Source organism: Haliaeetus albicilla, chromosome 18, assembly GCF_947461875.1.
Source record: "Haliaeetus albicilla chromosome 18, bHalAlb1.1, whole genome shotgun sequence".
Taxonomy (NCBI): domain Eukaryota; kingdom Metazoa; phylum Chordata; class Aves; order Accipitriformes; family Accipitridae; genus Haliaeetus; species Haliaeetus albicilla.
In genome coordinates this window covers 26,935,412-26,956,363 of record NC_091500.1, presented here as the reverse complement: position 1 = coordinate 26,956,363, position 20,952 = coordinate 26,935,412, and the positions used below count along the sequence as shown (strand labels likewise).

Genomic DNA, 20,952 nt, shown 5'->3' with positions numbered 1-20,952 from the left:
ACTCCTAACACCAACATTGCTAAATACTTGTCTTTTTTTTTTTTTTTAGCAAGTGTATTCAACAAAATAAAATAAAATAGTATTTCATCCAATATATCCAACAGCCAGAGAAAAACCTTATTGTCAGGTAAAAGGAATAGCCTGAGAGATTAATATAACTTTAGCTGTGAGATAAATTTTAGATTGGAAGGCTAAATTTGTCTGGGCCTTAATCCGTTGTAACATGCAGCAGTAGGTTGCAATGTCTCTTAGAGCAAGGGCTGAGTTAAGCTAATGTTTAGTGCACTCTCCATCCTATAAAGCACTCTCCAGGTTAATGACATGCATCACTTTTGCTTATATCAGAGAATGAGATGGTGGCCTCTATGCAGTCAAGAAGAAAAGGAAAAAAATTGTCTTTTTGGAGGTAAAGATGGGGGAGAAATTACCTTGCAGTCACTGTGACTGCAGGGCACAAGCTTTCACTACTGGACAAGAGGAAAGGAGCGGGAGGTCAGGATATCAGACCTCCAGACTGTGAAATACATTGAGAGACAAAGCACAAGAGTGATGGTGGCACAACAATTTATGTATGCAGCAACAAATATGTTGTGATTTAACCTCCATGTCTAATGATGCTATGACCAAGCAGAAACAATGGCATGAGAACTCCAGTTCTATGCTCCTGAGTTGCTAGTGGAAATAGTAGAATACCAAAGCAGCTAGAGGTAACAGAACCCAATGAAAGCTCAGCTTTCAGATCATTTTCAATATTTATAGACTGGATAAGAAATGCTCATTCCTCACCCGACCTTTTTTTGATGGATAACAAGCCCAGAAGCTTCTTTAAGATGCTTTAATTTCTATCACATGCAAAAGGCATTAAATTCCATATTGCTCTTAAAATCTTACCCTGTCTTCTCACAGCCATTTCTATCTCCATTAATATCCACTGCTCGCTATTGGGTTTGTCTTTACTGAAAACTCCCAGTGATTATTTTCATTCAAAAATAAATCCAGCTGGATAATCTTTTGAGTGTAACCAAATATATGGATCTTTCTGCAGTAAAAGGTCCTAGTACTGTCAAAAACCCCTTCACTACTTTACCCAGATAGACAACATATTTTTAAATGCCTATGAAGTTTTTCTGATGAAATGGTGCCTGAAAACATATCTGAGCTAAAGATGAAAATGTCTAGGTATTGCTCAAATTTTGTAAAATTAAAGAAATAAATACATATGAATATTTGCATCAAAAATATTTATTTCAAAAACCCAGAAATTTTTGAATGAATTTTTTTCCCATCAAAATAACCAAATCTTTAAACTGATCTTTAGCTTGATGACCATATTCTCTGGCAAGAATTTGTTAACACTTTCTACCTATCCTTAGAATTTCAAAACCTGGATAAGCTCTGATCATATCACTTGTGTCTAAGATAGGCTATTTACTCAACAAAAATCTGGTCAGAGAAAAACCCAGAATCATTTGTCAATGCATGTCTCATCTTTTATTTATATTCTCTACGCAAAAAGTACTGTTAAGTTGAAGTTATGGCTAAAAGAAATTCCTAGGAATGTTGGAATATTTTAATTTTGGGGATCTAAGTGAAAACAAGAAAAGAGAACAAAGAGAACAAAAGGGAAATTTTTCTCTTACCAAAGAGAAAATTAAGGCCAGAACCTCCATTTCTAACATGTCCCAGGAGACCTGCAGGAGTCAAAAACTACCAATGACCTTTAGTGGTGTTCTCACCTTAGATTAACAAACACAATTTATCCCACTGGCATTAAAGGTAGCAGCAAAAAGAAGATAATTTGAGTTGACAGTAGTATTCAGCCTACATTAGAAAGATGCTACTTATGGTTTTTCCATGAGCATCGCCACCCCCACCCCTCCATTCCCCCCCATTCATCTCACAGGGATCTGGGCAATGCACCTGACAAGGCATGAGAATTTTGCTGGTCTTCCACAGTGACCCGTGAACTTTTATGTTTGAAAAGTATCCATACTCCCCTTTTATACTGACAGAGTTTTCTTAGATAGCCATTTACTTTCTACTTTCTTGCTGTCTCTTCAAGGAAAGGATAAAAATACATTTTCTGAAATGAAAGTATAGATTTGCAAAATTTTGACATAATTCATGTTTTTCAACAGCGGGTTGAGGCAAAATTTTATGGCACAATTAAATGGTTACTGATAATTACTTTGCAGCTAGATTCCTATACTAGTTTTTAACTTTTTGACTTTTTATTTACTTATATTAAAAGAAAAAATTAGAAAACTTTTCGAATTCCATTCTCCTATTTCTCTGTTTCAATTCAGCAGTTGTTTGTTCCATCATTTCAAATGATATAGAAAAATGGTATCTTGTTCCACACAGTTTAAGAATACTACATCTTCTGTGGCTGAAGAGCAAAAATAGCCTTCTAATGGCAAAGGAATTGCAATAGCTGTGAAATCAAACCCTGCTGTACTTTCCACAATTATTTGGGTTTTCTTTCTTTAGAAGAGACAAAGTAAAATAATTTCTTGAAATAGCAATGACATTAGTAGCTACACTCAAAAATTAAGCTTATACATAGGACTATAAGAATTCCTATGATTTTATTTGATGTTTAAACATTCTTTCCATTTGGGTGTTTCTCCTTATTCTTTTTTAATAGAAAAAGAATATTCTCCTTTTTCTCTTTAATGGAAAATGAAAACTTTAATATACAAATAAATGCGATTTTTTTCTCTCACCTTACACCAGTGTAAACTAGTACTAAGAATGTCAAGTAAAACAGATGTTTGGGAAGGCTAAAGCATGAAATGATTAAGCATTTCATAAAACTATAGCTGTCATGATAGATAGTACATTGCATGACATCAGGTCAAAGTAAAACCTAGGAAAAATATTTACATAACTTGATCAAATAACACCGTGTGTATGAATAACTGCCTTTTCAGAAACATTTCAACCTGTGAGAATGTCTTCTATGTGAAATGCTTTTTACTGCAAAAAAAGCCCTCCCTCCTATCTTACCTTTCCTTTTGAAAAATCTTAACGAAAATGCAAGAATAGTGCCACAGGGCGATTGTGGCTCAGGTTCTTATAGATTAACTCTTTCTAACCAATAGGCCACGTTACCCTAGTAGACTAAGTCTCCAGTAATGCACCATCTTCATTCTTTAGGAGGAATAACTACAATGCATGGTAGGAAGCCCCAGGCCAGGGAGCTTATTCCATAAATAGAAAATGGGTGAGTACTTGATCTACTGGTCCCATGAGATATCACCTCCATAATATCCAGAGAGAAACATTTTATTTTAATTGTTGAAAAGGCAGTGTTTTCTTAGCATATCAATCTGTGAATTGGTTGTATCATTAGTATTAAATGGCAGCTGAGAGAGAAATTGTGAAATCAAGCAAGATAACCAATGTTTTCTATTTTAAAAGATCCTTGGAGATCTTTGAGAGCAACACTTGCAGACATTACGGACTAAAATGAGCTACCAAAGTTAAAATGTCCTGTCCTTCAGGGGTGCTGACACTTGTTATTCCTATTGGCCTGAGTAGGAATTTGAGCTTATAGCACCTTTGAGCATCACGTAAGTTTTATTTAAGTAGTTACTTTTTAGGCACTCGAGTCTGAAGAAAAAAGATAATTGGCTGTTTAGTGTAATCCTATAAAAACATGTGTGACTTGCAGCACTTTGGGTTCACATCTTAGAAGCATGTCTATGCTTAGAAAAGTAGCTCGGAATCTCCTCAAATGAATCTGAAGTGAAAGTTCCATAATGAACATAGAATTTACTCCAAGTGAATTAGCAGAAAAAGAAGTGCAAATTAATTCCAGAATATCACTAGTGCATAAGTAAGCATTCCTTATAAATAAATGTCATTCATTTATAGAAACAGAATATAAATAAATGATGTTTGAGACTTCTTTCAAATACTTACAGTTCTTTATATGATACATTTTAGAACATTCCACAGCATCTAAAATATATAAAAATAAATATCTACACTATTTACAAAGTATAATACAATCCAATCTTTAAAAAGACTTGTAAAGACATGTTCTTTAGCTCATGCTGAGGTAAGTAGGTTTCTGTAAGACTGAGAAGAAAAAGGAGAGGCAGTCATTTCGACGGAATCCCTTTGTCCAGTTGTTGCAGGCTGTAACATGCTAAAAGCACGTGCCATTCCCTGGTGGTCTTACATGTATTGAGCCAAAGTCATCCTTGCTGTAACTCCATCGAGGTAAGTTTAGTTATGCTAGGGACGAATTTGTCCCACTCTGCATTCTCTCTGTTGCCAGTGTCTTCTGCAGAAACCCTCACAGCTTCATCTAAATTTGAAGTCATGTTCATCCCTGGTATGTGGAGATGCAGTTCCACTGATTTCAATGGGCTGAGTGTAGCTGGGATACCTGTAAGAAAAAATAAAGATTTTTAAGATGATTTTACTGTTTGTATCAAGTAGCTGGCAGGCTTCCCTGGGATTGTCACTGTGCAGGTGATGATCTATTAACAAAATGGTCTGCCAGAAAATGCTCCAAATTGCACTTGCAAATTTTAAGTGAAGACTTCTTGATTGAAGTCTAAGGGGATTTCTGATGTATAAACATTGATTTTCTTACTTTTAAACATTTTTAGTGTGTACTACTACTTATATAATATGCATTATTTGGTAAATGGCTTTGTGGTTCCCTACCCAGATGCCACTGTGAACAGCAGAGCACTACAGCTTCCTGTGTACAAGTCAATCATACAATAGTTCGGGTTGGAAGAGACCTTTAAGGATCATCTAGTCCAAGCCCCCTGCCATGAGCACAGGACAGGCAGGGAGAAGAGAATGATGACAAGTAATAGATATAGAGTAAAACATAATGTACAACCACACTGTCACCTGGGTTTCATGGTTACAACCTTGCTTGTGCCATACATACAGGAATGGCAACACTACTGGAAAAGAGCAAGCTGAATTCAGGAAAAAACCCCACACTCCTCCTACAGTAAGTGAAAAGAACAGACTTCTTCAGAGGTAATTTATTTAATTCTTTTTAGATATATATTTCAGGAACAGATTAGCTGTCCTTGGAGATACCAACTTTTCTGTTATCAATATATAGCTTATATAGCCCTAGACTATAGTGTCTGAGATAACTTCTAGAAAACCAATGTTCACATCCCTAGAAGAGGAGGGATGAATCCTGTACTTGCAGTGCCTTGCAAAGTCCTGCTGGGATATAACATATAATGTAATGAGAAATATCAAATAATAGATTATATGCCATCTTCCATCTATTCACAAAGCTGGGGAACTGCACAATCATTTCAATGTTTACCCAGAATTGGGAAAGCTTGAACAACTTCTGCCTTTCATTTCAGACTGCGTTCATTTGTTTATCTGTACTGAAGAAAAATCAAGAGTGGCTTCCCAGTTGTTCCTGAATATATACAATAACCCAGCCAACAGGAAAAACAGCAGAAAATGTGAGACAAGAAATTAATGTCAATTTCTTATTTGATCAGCCCAACTCACACCAGAATGCACGGTAAGCAGATCATTTGAAAGAGTCAAGGACATTCAGGTAGTTCAATCTGTACACCCAGTTTTGGTTACAATATTTGTTATAAAATATACCACAACTTCAGAGAATTAGCTCTGAGTAGAATATAGCTGTTTATAAACACATTGCAGCTCCAAGGAAAATGATCTTCGTACTTTCAGGTACCTGTTCTTTATTTACTTAGGAGTCTAAAGAAGTAGGGATCCAAAGAAAATATTTATATAAAATATGATTACTTTACTCCCTCCCCAACTGCAACTCAACTTTTGAAACAAATGAGATGAAATTGTTTCAATATATAACCAAAGTTGTAGCATATTCTATAAAATATTTCTTGTAAGTAACTTTTCTTACAATCAGTTCTTAATTGTAAGCACCCATCTCTCATTGCATTGTGCTCAGATTCAAATCTTGTATGCACAATTAAATTTTACTTCCACAGCATCAAAAGACACAGGGACAAGTATACTACCAGTGGGTAATAGGTGCAGTACCATTTGCTGGAATTGTGTTTATGTTGGTCAATACAACGTGTTCTGAAAGTTTTGAAACGTTATCAAAATTGCTGATCTGGGTAGTCAAGGATTTCCGACTTTCTGTACTGGCATGACCTCTGGTGAGCCGTTCATCATGGTGACTGCGAATGCCAAAGATGCAACAAGAAAATGCTGCTTTAAATTCTTCTCTGAATTTCCCTGTCAAACACAAAAAAAGATTAATGAAAAAAATTGTACATAAACCATGTTTCATCATACTTTATAGATTAGAAAAAAAGCAGCTATCTAAAGCAAAATTAACCCAAACCTCCCAGATGTTCTTCTAATGCAGAAGTAGGAAATCACAATTTCAACATCTTGGAGAAAGACAGGAAAAATATAACCTTTGTAAGAAGATATGTAAGGTGTGGTAAGGAGCCTAAATTATTCTTGGCTAGACAGAATGGAAAAACTAGAATGATTTATGAAATCATGTCATGGATAGTTTGTCGATTAATAACATATCTAACAAAAACAAGTAACTGAGCAATCATAGGCTTAAATGACTGAATCAGTACCTGACATATGAAATAAGAGGTCATGGGTAATTTGTATTTCATCTTGAATACATTTTAAAAGAAGATTCAAAGTGTTTGAAAGCCCATTAGCCTGCTTTTGGGGCTCAGAGTAAATTGTTCAGATCATCCTCACACCACACAACACAGAAAACTGCAAATGTGCAGTAAGGATCGACAGACTTTTGCCTCCCTGTATTTAGCCGTAACATCACCAGTTTAGGTCCTGATTCTGCTGTCCATAGCCAAATAAGACAAATACAAACTAAGGCAAATCTATACTAGTAAGTAAATTGCCTCCTGGCTGGTTCTTTGGCCTTGAACCTAGTTGGCACAGTCTGGTCATGCAAGTACTATTAAAGACTCACAGCCTCCAAAACCCAATCGCTGCGTATAAAACGTTAACTGGGGACAGCCCCTGGCCTGCGCTACCTCCCAGACAGCATCTGGGGAGTGTTTAGGGGAATGATAATTGCTTCAGACCAAAGTCATGCCAGGGACTTCTCTACCAGAATAATGGCATGGACAGTCAAATTCAAGCACTTGGACTCAGGCCCTGGCATTGTTTAGTTTAGTTATAGGTAGATAGCCTAAGGTAATGGGATATGTCAGGCAACTTTTCCAAGAAGAGGATCTAGCTCCCACCGGAGGAGCTGGGCTGATGTTACACGGTCATTAATCTTACTTGCTATGGCTCATTACATTCAAACTATACATTAAACTTGAATTCTAGGTGACTGTAACTTACCACTGAGGAAGTTATAAATAATAGGATTGGCTGCACTGTTTGCATATACAAGCCAGTGTGAGAATGTGAACCAGGCATATACAGTTTCTCTGTCATCAGCATGATTAAACATCCCAAAAACCCTACAGAAAAAGAAAATCAAACCTGAAAGATGGCAAAATTAGAAATCATATAAAAGATTTGGCAACTTCTAGCTTAATTTTATCTCTGATGACCTATTTGCAGTATCACAGAAAAGCTGATTCAACAGTGCTCGCTTTCTTGAGAGAATGAAGTCCCCTCCCCATCCCTCAGCCTCCCGTCTTGGTGGTTTAGGGGCTCTGGAACTGAAAAGGCACTGAACTGGCCTCAAAACCGAGGCCACAGTAGTAACTTCTGTCCTCCACAGAAATCTGCTTTGCCCAGATTCCTTACACCTAACTTTTTCCATTTAAGTGAAAAATCTAACTATGGGCCTACTCTGCTATTGTAGTCGAGGCAGGCTGTATAGCTCCTCTGTGATTCAGATCATAGGTGGCCTGAACTCTCTTCTGGAAATACTTCTTTCTCTCCACATTGCCTACCAAGGGACTTGAGGATGAAAAGTACTTAAATTAGGCCTCAGGGAAGTGCCAGAATTGAGTGGGATGTATTTAAGCCTTCATATCCAACTTGAAACTATTCCTTAAAAACTAAAATGTTTGTCAAGCACCAATAACAGGCTGGTTATTTTTCAGGATATTAAAATCTTCTGCTATATGTCATTATTTATCGAATTTCCAGAGGGCTTATGAGATATAACTAAACCAAAGCCTTAGCCTGTCAGGCACTGAGTGTACACAATTATGTCTCAAATGAACAGGAGAGAAAAGGGTAAAAAAGTAAAGCATAGCTTCATAGGCAAACCGAAGGGTTAGCTTAAGGTCTCAAAATTGTACGTGACGGGGCTTGGGTTTGAACCCAGTGTTTCCCAGTCCTCGAGGCCAAGCCACAACACTACACTCTCCTGCTAACCTTCAGCTGGTGCTTTTGGTAAATGCACTTCTACAGCAAACAAGCTGTAATCCCATGTAAATGACAGGTTTTAATGAGGAGATAGGCTAGATCATTTTCATGAGGAAGAGCTTGCTAATAAGCAAGTTCCACAGTCTGGCCTTTAGTTTAAGTACTACAGATAGGTTAGATATATTTTTTTCTTGCAACTGCATGCTTATTTTCCATTTCTTTATTGTGAAACAAATAAGCTTATCCTTCAAAAGTATCTGCCAGAATAACAGGAATCTTGTAACAGAAGATTGTTTTTAGACAGAAAGCTTTACCAAGTGTTTACATTTTGGGATAAACTTTACCTTTTCAAGACATTGAGGATGCTAATTGGCAGATAGCAAAGTGCAAAAACCAGGAGGACAACCATTAGCATACGTGCTGTTTTCCTTCTTGCACGAATCTGTTTTATTTCAGCTGCCACAGCGCTAATCTTTGACTTTGTTGACTGTCCCAGCCCTCGGGGCTGTGCTGAGGACTGCAGAGGCTTCCATTTTTTCTGAACAACAGAAGAAGTTCCTGGGATCTAAGAAAGACAAAATAAGGGGCACTTTGAAAACCTAGCACTGTGGGTAGCTATAACAAGAAAAATAGACATGTTGACATACACAATGTAAGCTTGCAGGGAGAAGTAGGGTTTTTTTTATTAAATTAATTGATGTAGCTGCAAGAAGCAAACCCAATTTCAGACACACTTGAAGAACAGCATAAAAATTTGTGGTTTATCCAAATATATCAACTGATGTATTAAAATTTTCTTTCCACATACTTCGTCTTGCTTATGTCTTCAGACTCTCACACTTACCAATCCTGTTTTTGAAATTATGTTGCTATAAAGTTCTACGTTAAATGTTTTGTTGCATGACAGAGTAGTTTATCCTATTAATATGCTGCTAATTTAAGATACTAAACAGCTTCTCTGCACTGGAAAACAAGGATTTAAAGCCTACATAGTTTTAAGTGCCATAAAACTTCCAAATATGGAATCTAGACTACAGTGAAGCAGCTAAAGAAATCACAGCTGAAGTGTGGATCTGCCTGCAAAGCTCTTCAAAAGTGAATGCATATACAGTGATGAATAGAGGAGAATCATGGAAGAGTGCCAAGACATAGGAAGAATTAGGTTAGCCAAAGACAGCTTGCAATGGCTAGATGTAGCACCATGCTTTTAAAAAAAAAAACACCTCATTTTTTTTGTTTTCTGTGCCCTCACACAAACCAAGCTGAATAAAGCAATTTTGCTTCAGTTCTTCAAAATTATTTCCTGCCTGCAGCCAAATGTGAAAGACTACAGATGGCAAGGACTTTCTTAGAGAACTCTATTACAATGACATTTATAATGTTTTCAATGTTGTACGTTTTAGGGTAGAAAAACAGTTTTATTCATGCGTAGTGCTATTGTCTGTGGGGTGACTTCATAATTGATATTTAAATGTATCTGCAAAATTCAAATTGTCTATGATAACATTTTAAAAATTAGGGCTTACCCACACAAACTGACTGGAAAATAATGAAATTTTGGATATTTAATTCAGAAAAAAAGTAAGCTAAAAAGGGAATCCTTGTTCTAAAATAAAAACATGCACATTCAGAATTGTTCCAGAATAGCTATTATGTTGGTTTGGGTTTTTTTTTTTTTTGTGAATAGCTTCCTTGCACAGAGAAACCCTTAATTTAGCATTTATGTGCACCCTCAAACCTAATTCCAACTATTGGAATGTTTTGGCAAAGTTATGTTCTAATTATCAGGAAATCAATGAAGCAGAATGGGGGATACATTATAACACTGATTTCTTACTAATGTGTCTATGGACATAAACCAAAAAAAAATCCCTTGCACTCACTTCTACTGCAGGTTCCCACTCATTCAGCTGAAATCAGCAGTATCAGTTCATACCTGGACATGTCTGTGCTATTGCAAGGGATTTACCCTACTTAGCTGTGGGTGTAGTACTGCAATGTGTCTTTGCCATGTATTACTGAGATAATATACTGTCTGAGACTCTGATGCTGGCTTATCGGGGGTGCTTTGATATTCTCTTCTTCTAACTTTGAAGCAGAAGTTTTTCCTTCCTTTTCAGTCATACTGAGTTACCACATTGTAGCAAGAACTGGAGATGGAAGCAGAGAAATTTGGCCAAATCTCTCCCTCCTGATTATGCCAAAGATTCACTTGAAGAAATCAGTGAGCAGCTTTCATGGTAGCTAGATGCAAAGTAGATGAAGAGAAACATTATCTTGGCTCAAAATTGTGGATGGCTATTTCTACAGAAATGTTAGCCATGACTGTTTACATGGTTTGTACACATGGGTGCAGGTAGAAGGGTCTTTTCTGGTATTTAATCAGTCTTTAATAGCAAGCAGTGATCAAAGGCAGGATTGTATACAATGTACAGTCTCAATGTACTACATATTAAATTGTTAAATCTTCGGGAGTTTGTATTGAGAACCTTTCTAAAGAGCCTTATTTTCCTCAGTCTTTACCGGGCATACACCTGGGCTTTGCTACTATTACACCAATAGGCAATAATACAGCAAGAATTTTACCAAGGAAAAAAAAAAAAAGAGCTATATGCCCACAGATGCATAGCTGAACCAGTACCATCTAAGGACCATAACACTTCAGAAGTGTGTGTGTGTGTGTGTGTACAGAAACATTTACAAAGATCCATTTATGTAAACACATATCCGTGTATTACAAGTGATAGGACAAGAGGAAATGGCCTCAAGTTGCGCCAGGGGAGGTTTAGGTTGGATATTAGGAAAAATTTCTCCGCCGAAAGGGTTGTCAAGCATTGGAACAGGCTGCCCAGGGAAGTGGTTGAGTCACCATCCCTGGAGATATTTAAAAGATGTGTAGACATGGCACTTAGGGACATGGTTTAGTGGTGGACTTGGTAGTGTAATGGTTGGACTTGATGATCTTAAGGGTCTTTTCCAACCTGAATGATTCTATGATTATGTATGTACAAGTATACACATGCCAGCATATACTTGCTTTTCAGTAATGAATCAGTTATAAAGATAATGGTGGATAATTTGTGTAATTCCAATGATGCACTAAAAACGCACTAGCTGTGTCCAAACAGGTACTAAAAGTTGCAATTGTTTTCTTATGCACCTTTCCTCTATCCCCTCAAATTATTATCAAGGGCTTTATAACCAGAGGAAATCTCTCCAAATGCAATAACAGCTTGCAAAGATTGGAAGGTGCCAAATTTCAGCTGCCAAAATGAAAATGGGTAGGGTTTCTAATTATTAATGTGAGTAGGCTTTAGTGTCAATGCATTTGGACATCAGTAAGTGGAAGCATACAGTATGGAACTTGATAATACAAATTATGTATCAACACTTTCATCGTAAGTCCATTCAGTCCTATTTATTTGTTCAGAAGTTACTTTCCATCTACCTAAAATCTGCAAGAAAACGTAGCCTTCTAAGTCACTACTTCCTTGCTAATAATTAAAATAAATTACTCAAAATCCCTGGTATTTGTGGCATAATAGTTCTTGTCTTTACAAAGACGAGTCATGAATTCAAAGATTGTAAAGCTTATATTCAAAGATCTGCTTGAAAGACACAATCAGTAATTTTAAGATCTATTGCACAAAATATGGTAAGGATAGCTTGTAAATCTATCTTACCTTTAGTCATCTGAAAATTTACATGCACAACACACTCCATTTTAACAAAGAACCTTTAGAAAAAGTGTAAGGCATAGAAAGCATCTACTGTTTGCTGTGTTGTTTCTATCACGTACGTCTGGAAGGCTTATTGTACCTTGCAATAGGATCACTATATTTAACTAAAGTTCTGGTAAACAGCATGATTTCTTAATTGAAACTATTAGCAAATAATACATTTAAAGCACTGCATTCATTTGCTTTACATGACTAATTATGGCACACCTGTTGCACTTAGAAAAATGCCTGATGTCTGCAGCCAAGTCACAGTTGATAATAGACGTGCAGTGGTTTTAATCTCACTTAGTGCAGCCTCTTATACATAGTGCTATCATCTATGCTAGGAAAAGAGACATCTGTAATTTTGCATCATTGACAGCACTAAGCCTGTAGCAGTATTTGTCTTGTTGCCACTAAAAAAAAAGGATCACCCTAACCTTGTCAGCGTGCAAGATGTATAGGGAAAAGAAATACTGTGAAGAAGAAATAGGGCAGCTAATACAGTTGCAGGGGAAAAAAACCAACAAAACAGGTTGGTTTCCAGTCATTTAACTTCAGCTTTGAAGCTGAACCAGCATTTTCAACCTACGTGCAGGTTAAGAACAATTGCTTTGCGTTAACTTAATTAGTGGACAGTTTGAGAGAATAGGTAAGTTGTAAAGAAAGTACAGAAGAGAAGGTTAAGAAGGAATATGGTGACAAGGTAATTGGGTGCTACAGGATGGATAACTATTTAGCAGTGCAGAACATCTGAGCAAAGCCTTTGTTCTGGTGAAGAGCCCGCTCAAACTGTAAAGCTTAAATTTTACCTTCAAACTAGCTATTTAATCTTATAAATGTAAGAAATTAAAAGCAAAAATAAAAATTTAAAGATAAATGGCAAGATAAACAGCAACTCTGGTTTAACCTAATCTGATTAGAAGTGAGAATAATTGCTATTATGATGTATGGATGATAACAAAATGCCTTAAAGCAGATTTGTTTTTTCCTATATTTTAGTTATTTGCAAGAGATACGATTTGTCAGTGTAAGATTTGATTTTTACTTTTAACATATGTATATTTAGAAATCTAAAGTCTACTTGTGAATTCTCTGATGGATCAATTAGAACTGCATGAAAAATGCTCAGATATTACTCCCTGGCCAGGACAGCCTCAAATTTGGATGGTATCAAACATAATGGTGAGAGAGAAATGATTCATGCCCATATCTTGATGGAAACGTCAGCCATTGTTAGAGCCATTTGAGAGGATAGAAGAGGGAATATCTTGCATCATGTCTTCAACAGGATGAGTTTATTGTCCTTTACAGAATGACAGGGCAGGAGGTGGCAGAGGACTACAGCTATAGATAAATCCCGGACAAAGCAGAAGACAGCAGAGAAAACCATAAACTGATGCATGACAGATTACAGTTCACACCCAGAAAATGATTCTCAAGCTGACACCACCTTGAATTGTTGGAGGGGGAAAAACGTTCCTGAAAAAATTCACATCATTTTTGCTACTTTGATTCGAATGTTCTTTGTGTGCTTCCTTGCTTGGGTTTTTTGTTTTATATTTCTGTTTTCTTTCCTGTTTTTTTAATGTGAAGCTTGAAAAAAACAGATGTTCACATTAGAAATCATGCCAATTATTTGTCAATAATTCACATCAAATGTTAACTGATAACGGCCAGCTTCACATCAGGCGATTCCAGTCTCACAGTTCTGATAGCTGGACTTCCTCGTCTAACTTCTGTTCAGATTGGACCTGCTATGAACCTGAGACTTTGTAGAATGAAAACTAAAAATGAAAAATTATGCAGACTACTAACAAAATGAGAAGGTCAATTTTAACTTTTGGCTGCTACAGAAGATTTTAGCGGTATAAATAAGATCACCTAAGGTATTTTGGTAAGAATTTAGATAAAATGGGAGAGATCTTTCTTCTGCCTATAATCAATCTTTCTGTTGCCTTTTTCTCTCTTTCTCTCTCTCTAAGCCCTTCCTAGACATGAGCAAGAAGGGGTTTACATTCAGCCTGACTGCCTTCATTTTTTAATGCATCTCAGTGCCTATCCAAGGTGGCTGTCAGCCGACAGTGTCACTGAACACGGTAACAGTGCTGGATGTAAAAATCCAAGTCCTGAGTGACAACATGGAGCATATAGAGAAGGTTGTACATAGGAATCTGCACATAGTCACAACAGCAAGCAAAGAGAGCTAGTGTTAAGTGACTTACCTGGCGACACCACAGCTTTCGAAATATTTGCAAATAGGCCAACACCATAAGACACAGTGGTGCCATGTATGTCACCAGAAAAAAGCATGTGTGATACATTTTGGGGTAAACCTCAGCTGGAAAGAGAATTCAAATAGGAAAAGTGCATTTAAATATACATACATTTCAAAATCACTTTAAGCCAAATTATTCATATCGTCATGCATGTGTTTTTCAAACATAATAGGTTATAATGGAAGATGTATCCAATAATATTATGGTCAGGATTGATTTTTTAATCATTTCTATATACATTCTGTTTCTATTATAAACATGCTTTTATCTCAAGCATCTCTTATATCACATTACTGCTTTCATATCACATTATTACTTTAGGTATGAAGTCTTAAGAAGTTTTATTTTTTATTAAATCAGTGAAAGACAGAAAATTTCATTACCTAACAATAGCTAACTAATTATCCAACCTGCCTCATCTTTGACATATTTAACAGATTGTGTAACTGTCTTTAGTTTTAATTCTGCAAAGGTTACTATGTATCCTTGAGTAAATTGCACAGTCTCTCACTTATAAACAGAGAATGTAGACTACAGCACACAGGATGCTGATGGGAGGAGAGACAGACGTTTCCTAAATCACTTTTTGGTGGCGGAATAAATGTGATTAAGACTCAGTGATTTCTTATTACGATTACACTTCTAAAAATAGAATTAATTCAGTCAAACTTAGGCAATTTCCAAGATTATTTTTGGCTCAGCTTTAACAATAATGAGTTTGCTACATTTGTGTTATAGTTGCCTGTGCATCTTTTTTCAAAAGACAATGTATGAATGTTAATTGCTTAGAGACAAACATCTTACAAGTGTTGCGAGTGTATTGTGTTTTAAGAATATTGTATCATAAGCTTCATCATTAGATTATAGCAGAATGTGCAGTGGGTGCCTGGAAAACTTGCTTTTACTTTTGTAACTTCAAATATAGTCTGGGATTACCAAATGTTGATATTAATTACAACTTAACATTTATGGATGGCCTCAGAAAAGGAATGAACATTATGGAGAGTGACAATACGTAGCAGAAGAGAAAGAGTGCACTCCATGAACAGTTAGATTGCACGGTAATCCTAACCATTGCATTTTGGCTAGAGTAAAGAAGGAATGTTTATGTTAATTTCCAGAACTTCCAAATGTTTCAGGATGAGAAGAACTGTGACTGAAACTCTGTATTGATAGTAGTTAAAAAAAAAAAAAAAAAAGAAAGGAAAAAAGAGTTGCATGAGATCAAAAGATTGGTGAGTCCAACTTATTTTCTGCCTCTTAAAGTGACTGTGGACCCTATCAAACAAGAGGTTCCTCTGCATGCCAGGAGAATCCCTGAGAGTTTGATTAGACCAGGAGATAGAAAGACTTGGCCCAAAACCCTCGCAGCAGGGAGGAGTACACACGCCATCATGGTAACTCCAGGCTCACCCTCAACCCCAGACTCCAGCAATATCACACTCAGTGTTGGGCCTGAAAGTGCCAGCTGGTTCACCAGTCCGATAAACTTCAGTACCAGGGAAATAGCAACTTGCTATAGCAAAATCCAGCCCATGTTCATCGCTAGAAAAAGTAATAGAGATGTTCCCATTGACATTTGACAGATGTTGCCATTGACATTTGGTGGATCAGGGTGCAAAAAATTCAGATGAGCAGCATCTGGCTCCTTACTTGCTCTAAGATCCTGTAGCAAATCAGTTTACCACCTCTTAACTAGCAGCTGCAGCTACTAGCTCTTGTCAATGAACCTGGGGGAGGCAGACAATTTGGGGCAGGTTTTTTATAATCGGTGATAATCTGGGTTCGTACATTGACGGATGATCTCAAACTTGTTTTTGCGCTCCAGAAAATGCAGCCTCACAGCAGTCCTGTCAGACAGGGAAATACCGACACACGCGCTCCACAGGTGGAGAGATGAAGGAGAAACTGGAGTAATGTGACGTACTGGGATCACGGGAGGTCAGAGCTGAAAGTACATTCTTTCTGCTCAGAAGGAGGTGCCACCTGCCTCATCAACGCTCTGCAGGCAGCCAGGCCCCTTTCAGGTGGAAGGACGGGACATATTTAAAAGGCCATCTGGAGTTTATGGCTTCCAATTTAGCATTCCAAGTAAAGTGAAACATTAAATGAGCCTAGCTATCTACAAAGAACTGATGGACCAGGTTGGAGGAAGATCCTAACGCTTGCCTTTGAAGTTTAGCCACCTGGAAAGTGCCAGCTGCTAAACATCAAAGGAAACCTGTCCCTCCTCCACCCAGGGCAAAGCCCTTTGTAGAACTTTTCCCTAAGAAGCATGACCCTGTTTAGCTTCTCAAGCCGAAGAAAAGCTTTAAAGCTGTTTGACAATCACAGCAAGCAAGAAGGAGGAAGGGCTGGTTTGGGATACTGTTCATTTATCAAGTGAGTGAGTTCCAGGCTCCTTGAATGAGAACATCAATCAGTCTGTGGTGCTGGTGATTCATCAGCTGCCTGACTGGGGCTGCTGAACCTCTTACTACCAAATAGAAGAGGGGAAAAGGGTCCTTGCCTTCCACGGTCACTTAATGGGCTTTAGGACAGGGGGAGATCGTTCTTAGCTGGAATAACCACCTCTTTAAGAAGAAATTAATGATTCTCCCATCACTGGCCACTATCTTACTGAGAAGAGAGAAGGGGACAAAAAGCAAATGGGTGGTCACGGAGATGGGACTGGGGCGAGATCAGCATTCCTACTCAGAACCAGTCATACAGCACAATTACCCCACCCGATAAAGGATCAGTATGCCAAAACAAGCCACCTTCTGTCTGCTGCAGGGTTATTAAACAAATGTTAAACTTTTCTAAAGCTTCCTTCTCAGCACTGTGTTCCAGTCCCAGACTGTTGCTCAATGAAGCAAGGAGGTAGAAGATTGAAACTACAGCTCCTGGATTTTTGCCAGAATTTTACTATAGTTGTGTAAATACATATATACATACACAGATGTATGCAAACTGAAAACAGCCCAGACTCAAAAGGTTTTGCTATGTCTAGCAAATGAAATATTCCCTTAAGCCATAGGTGCATAATGAAATTGGTACTCTCGACAGCTTACCTAAGAATAGGGAAAAACAACAAGACTATCAAGTTTCCTGAGCACCAGCAGAGAGTTCCCAGGTTCCCTAGCCTCAGGAAGATACCTGTGAAATTTTGGAGTTATCAATATGAAGAGGCAATGCAGCTAAAAGAGTACACTTTTAGAATAAAGCTTAACAAATAGGGATGTTAGGAAGTGGGTGCTCATAGTAGAGAAAATTCAACCACATAACACAGTCCTTTCCAAACTATGTTCCTGTGTCAGCATACTTACAGTTAGCTAATACTAAAATTACATTTTCAAACCTGATATATTATGTTTGAGTTATCAATTCACGACAACACCAAGCTTAACTTTAGTGTTAGCAATGTTCTGACTTCTTTCTGCATTAAAATGTCCCACAAGTTTTTCCTTAAATTCTGAACACTTTGATAAACAGGATGTATAAACCTTCATGCAACAATGCAATTTCCAGCTATTTGCTTTCCAGAATTAAGACAATATGTTTTTGTACTATTTTATGAGTAGTCTGAAAGGAAATGGAACACAAAGTCTTCCCTTTGTTTCCATTCATCCCTGTAGTTCTGGGAAAGGATTATCTCCATATTCTTTCTATCATTTGCAAAGGGGTTGGCTAATGCACTTTGGCTAACGCTCGTTTCACGAACAGCTCTAAGAGAATGTATTTAGCTGACTTGGACACATGGTGAACTCATTTTAATATAAGTTGCATCAAATTCAGCACATAGCAATTACAGGCTATTATAGAACTGTGGCCAACACTGGCTCCTTAAGTGAGCCTGCACAGGTCACATGTTGGATCCTTCTGCATTCCCAAATAAAATATTGTTATTAGACAGTACTCAAAATGAAAAACCCTCAGCCTAGAATTGGCAATGAATTTTATATTCAGGAATGCCAGAAGCAATTAAAAAGAAATTGAGCCCTGTTTTAGGCTGAACTGTTGCTTCATTTGTAGTCGCTGGCAGCTCTCCAACAACATGCTTGGAATCTTATTAGTCAGGGTGGCCACTATTTCTTCACTGTTAAGGAGCCCAAAGGCCCAAGGTGCTGATCAGACCTTCCTTCCAGACACTCATCAGACTTGTATGGATTTCAGCAGCTGGACCTAAGTCTGCGTAGGGTACAGTGCTGTCTCCTGCTTTGGCATCTCTGACATTTCCCTGGACATGCCTTCCTGGTAGTCCTCCACAGCACCTTGTGTTTCAGTGGCCCTCAGTTCCCAGAATTAGAACAGACTTCCAAAACACTTTGGAAAGTGTCATTAAGCACCCTGTTTTTGCAGTCCCACCCTTGACAATTCACAGCTTAATATCCTGGGGACATACGGTGTACATGATGCTCTGCAAAAATTTCATCAGACGTACCCTGATTTCAGACACCATAAATTATATGTGGTTCTAAACAAAGCAGTAAACACCCAAATATAATCCCTTTCCTCTAAATTGACTCTCCTATCGGATTTGCTTAGGTGTCTTGAGTGTGTGCAGTTTCTACATCTCCACTTTCTCTTTGCAAATATAGCTTATTCGTAAGAGCATGAATTTATTTCTCCTTCAGCCTCCTCCTAGTTAGCTTGCTTTGACCCTCAGTATTCCCATAGTCAAAAAAAGGCAAAACAAAATCCAACAAAAATGCAACCATTTTCTTTGAAAATACTAGCTCTTGATTCCTTCTGGCCTCGAGGCTCACCAGTCTTTTCAAACTGCTGCCCTGTTATCCATGTTCTTTTTTTCTTCTGTTTGGGGGGGTTTGTAATTTCAGACCCTGGTTTTCAGCAGAAAAACTGTATTTCTAAGCTTTGGCTCAACTCAGCGTCCTTAGACATTTTCAGTTGAATGGAAATTATTTTTAGCTAATGACACCTTATTCTCTAGGCTGAAAGGGATGTTAAGGTATACACATATTATATTTTATCCTCATCGATAATACATGGTTAACTCTACATTTACTAAGTAATTCCACAATTTGAGCAACCTACTTGTAACTTAATGCATAGAAAGGTTCTTCTCTGAAATTACTGCGATAAACTATTATCAGAAAGTGAAGAGGATTATTTTTTATGGATAGCTGAAATGGACCAGCAGAATAACTAGCAATGATGGTGCATTATCTTTAGAAGAATAATTCATTAAAAAGGCAGCAGGATTGTTATCTTTCAGTGGAATGAAAAGCTTCCCATTTCAGAAAACTTTAACACATTTTTAATGTAAAATTATTTTCATTTCAGGCTCAGTATAAATTAAAAAAACCAACCAAACAAAATAATTTTGGAATATTTGCACTTCATTTCTGAAGCCACAGGCAAAAAGAACTTAATTCTATGCACAGCTACTTGCCTTTGTTATACCCCTTTCTGCCTCTCCAAACATCCAAGTGAAGGCTTACAGCATAACCCGAAGGTCAATAGGTTTCATTTGGGACAAATGTAATCCATCGGAGTAGAGTCTTGCAAACACATGGAAGTTGTTTTTCTTTTGTATAATGGTGCTTCAGCTCAGGTGTGTCTGTGGGCTGCAACTGCTCCAGCGCAGCCCTGAATGATAGGCAATCTTTAAATTATTCCAATGGGGCTACTACGGACTCTGCAGTTCAAAAGCAACGCTCTCCTGTGGGGAATCAAAAAGTGGCCGATGCAGATCTGGAAATTTTGAGAATGCGTTCACTGATGAAATGCTCTTCTGACTCCCAAATTAATTAACTACCTCATTTTCATTTCCTAGGCTGATTAAAAGAATCTTTGCTGCAGATCTCACCTCGAAGCGGTGAAGGCACGGATAATTAGCTCTGCAGCCACAATGAGTGGACACAAATTGTACTTGGAGTGAATGCTGTGAAAGAAAATAGTCACACAGCATCCAGCAGCGGACTGGGATACAAAATTGTTCACAGATGAAGAACGAACACTAGAAGAGCAGATGTGTCCTCTCCAATGAGACAGCAAGTACAATACTCATAGTTTAACAGAGGCTTTCTCTAACCTACAGACTTTCAGCACATCTTTGTCTGCCACGAGTGCCAGCTAGCTAATGGTCTTGTCCCGGAGGACTAACTGGGATGAAGGAGACAAAGAACGGGGAATGCGATAGCCAGTGTCTTCTCATTAATGCCCTGGTGGCCCTGCGGAGACCGTTAGCAGGGGAAGAACTTCCAAACCAGCACATAGACAAGCCCTCAGCAGTTCAAGCTGCTTAAGCTAATTTATCATGATAATTAAGTACAGGTGATCCAGTTGTATTTTATCTTAATTGCTCACAGGACTGGAATCCTCTTCTACAGAGACAGCTCTGGGAGGGAGTTGGAGTGTGTTTTAGTCCGACCTGAGGCTATTAAACAGGTACCTTTTAGTTATATGTTTTGGCAAGCCTGGCTTTATTTTCCTGTGTGTGAATAATGATATTACTGATGGTCATTATATCCAGTGTCAGAGTCACAGCGTGTAACTCCTATGCTCTATTAGCATTGGAGTCACGCCAAGGCCCACCAGAGTTGAGTTTTAACCATTCGGGTGGGCGGCTAACACCACTTGCTGTGAACGGAGTCAAAATAGAAGTAGTTATTCCCTGGCAACCC

At 37.8% G+C, this 20,952-nt stretch overlaps 1 protein-coding gene across 1 annotated transcript in view; it reads right to left on the bottom strand.

The window, feature by feature from the left end:
- Nucleotides 1-1,308: 1,308 nt before the first annotated feature.
- Nucleotides 1,309-20,952, bottom strand: part of HCRTR2 (hypocretin receptor 2) — a 38,484-nt gene continuing 18,840 nt past the window's right edge. The window contains exons 4-8 of the mRNA XM_069805976.1: nucleotides 14,270-14,385; nucleotides 8,670-8,890; nucleotides 7,342-7,463; nucleotides 6,037-6,237; nucleotides 1,309-4,399 (exon numbers count right to left, since the gene is read on the bottom strand). Of these exons, the coding sequence (XP_069662077.1) occupies nucleotides 4,206-4,399; nucleotides 6,037-6,237; nucleotides 7,342-7,463; nucleotides 8,670-8,890; nucleotides 14,270-14,385 (854 nt within the window). The 3' untranslated portion in view covers nucleotides 1,309-4,205. The remainder of the gene's footprint in view (nucleotides 4,400-6,036; nucleotides 6,238-7,341; nucleotides 7,464-8,669; nucleotides 8,891-14,269; nucleotides 14,386-20,952) is intronic.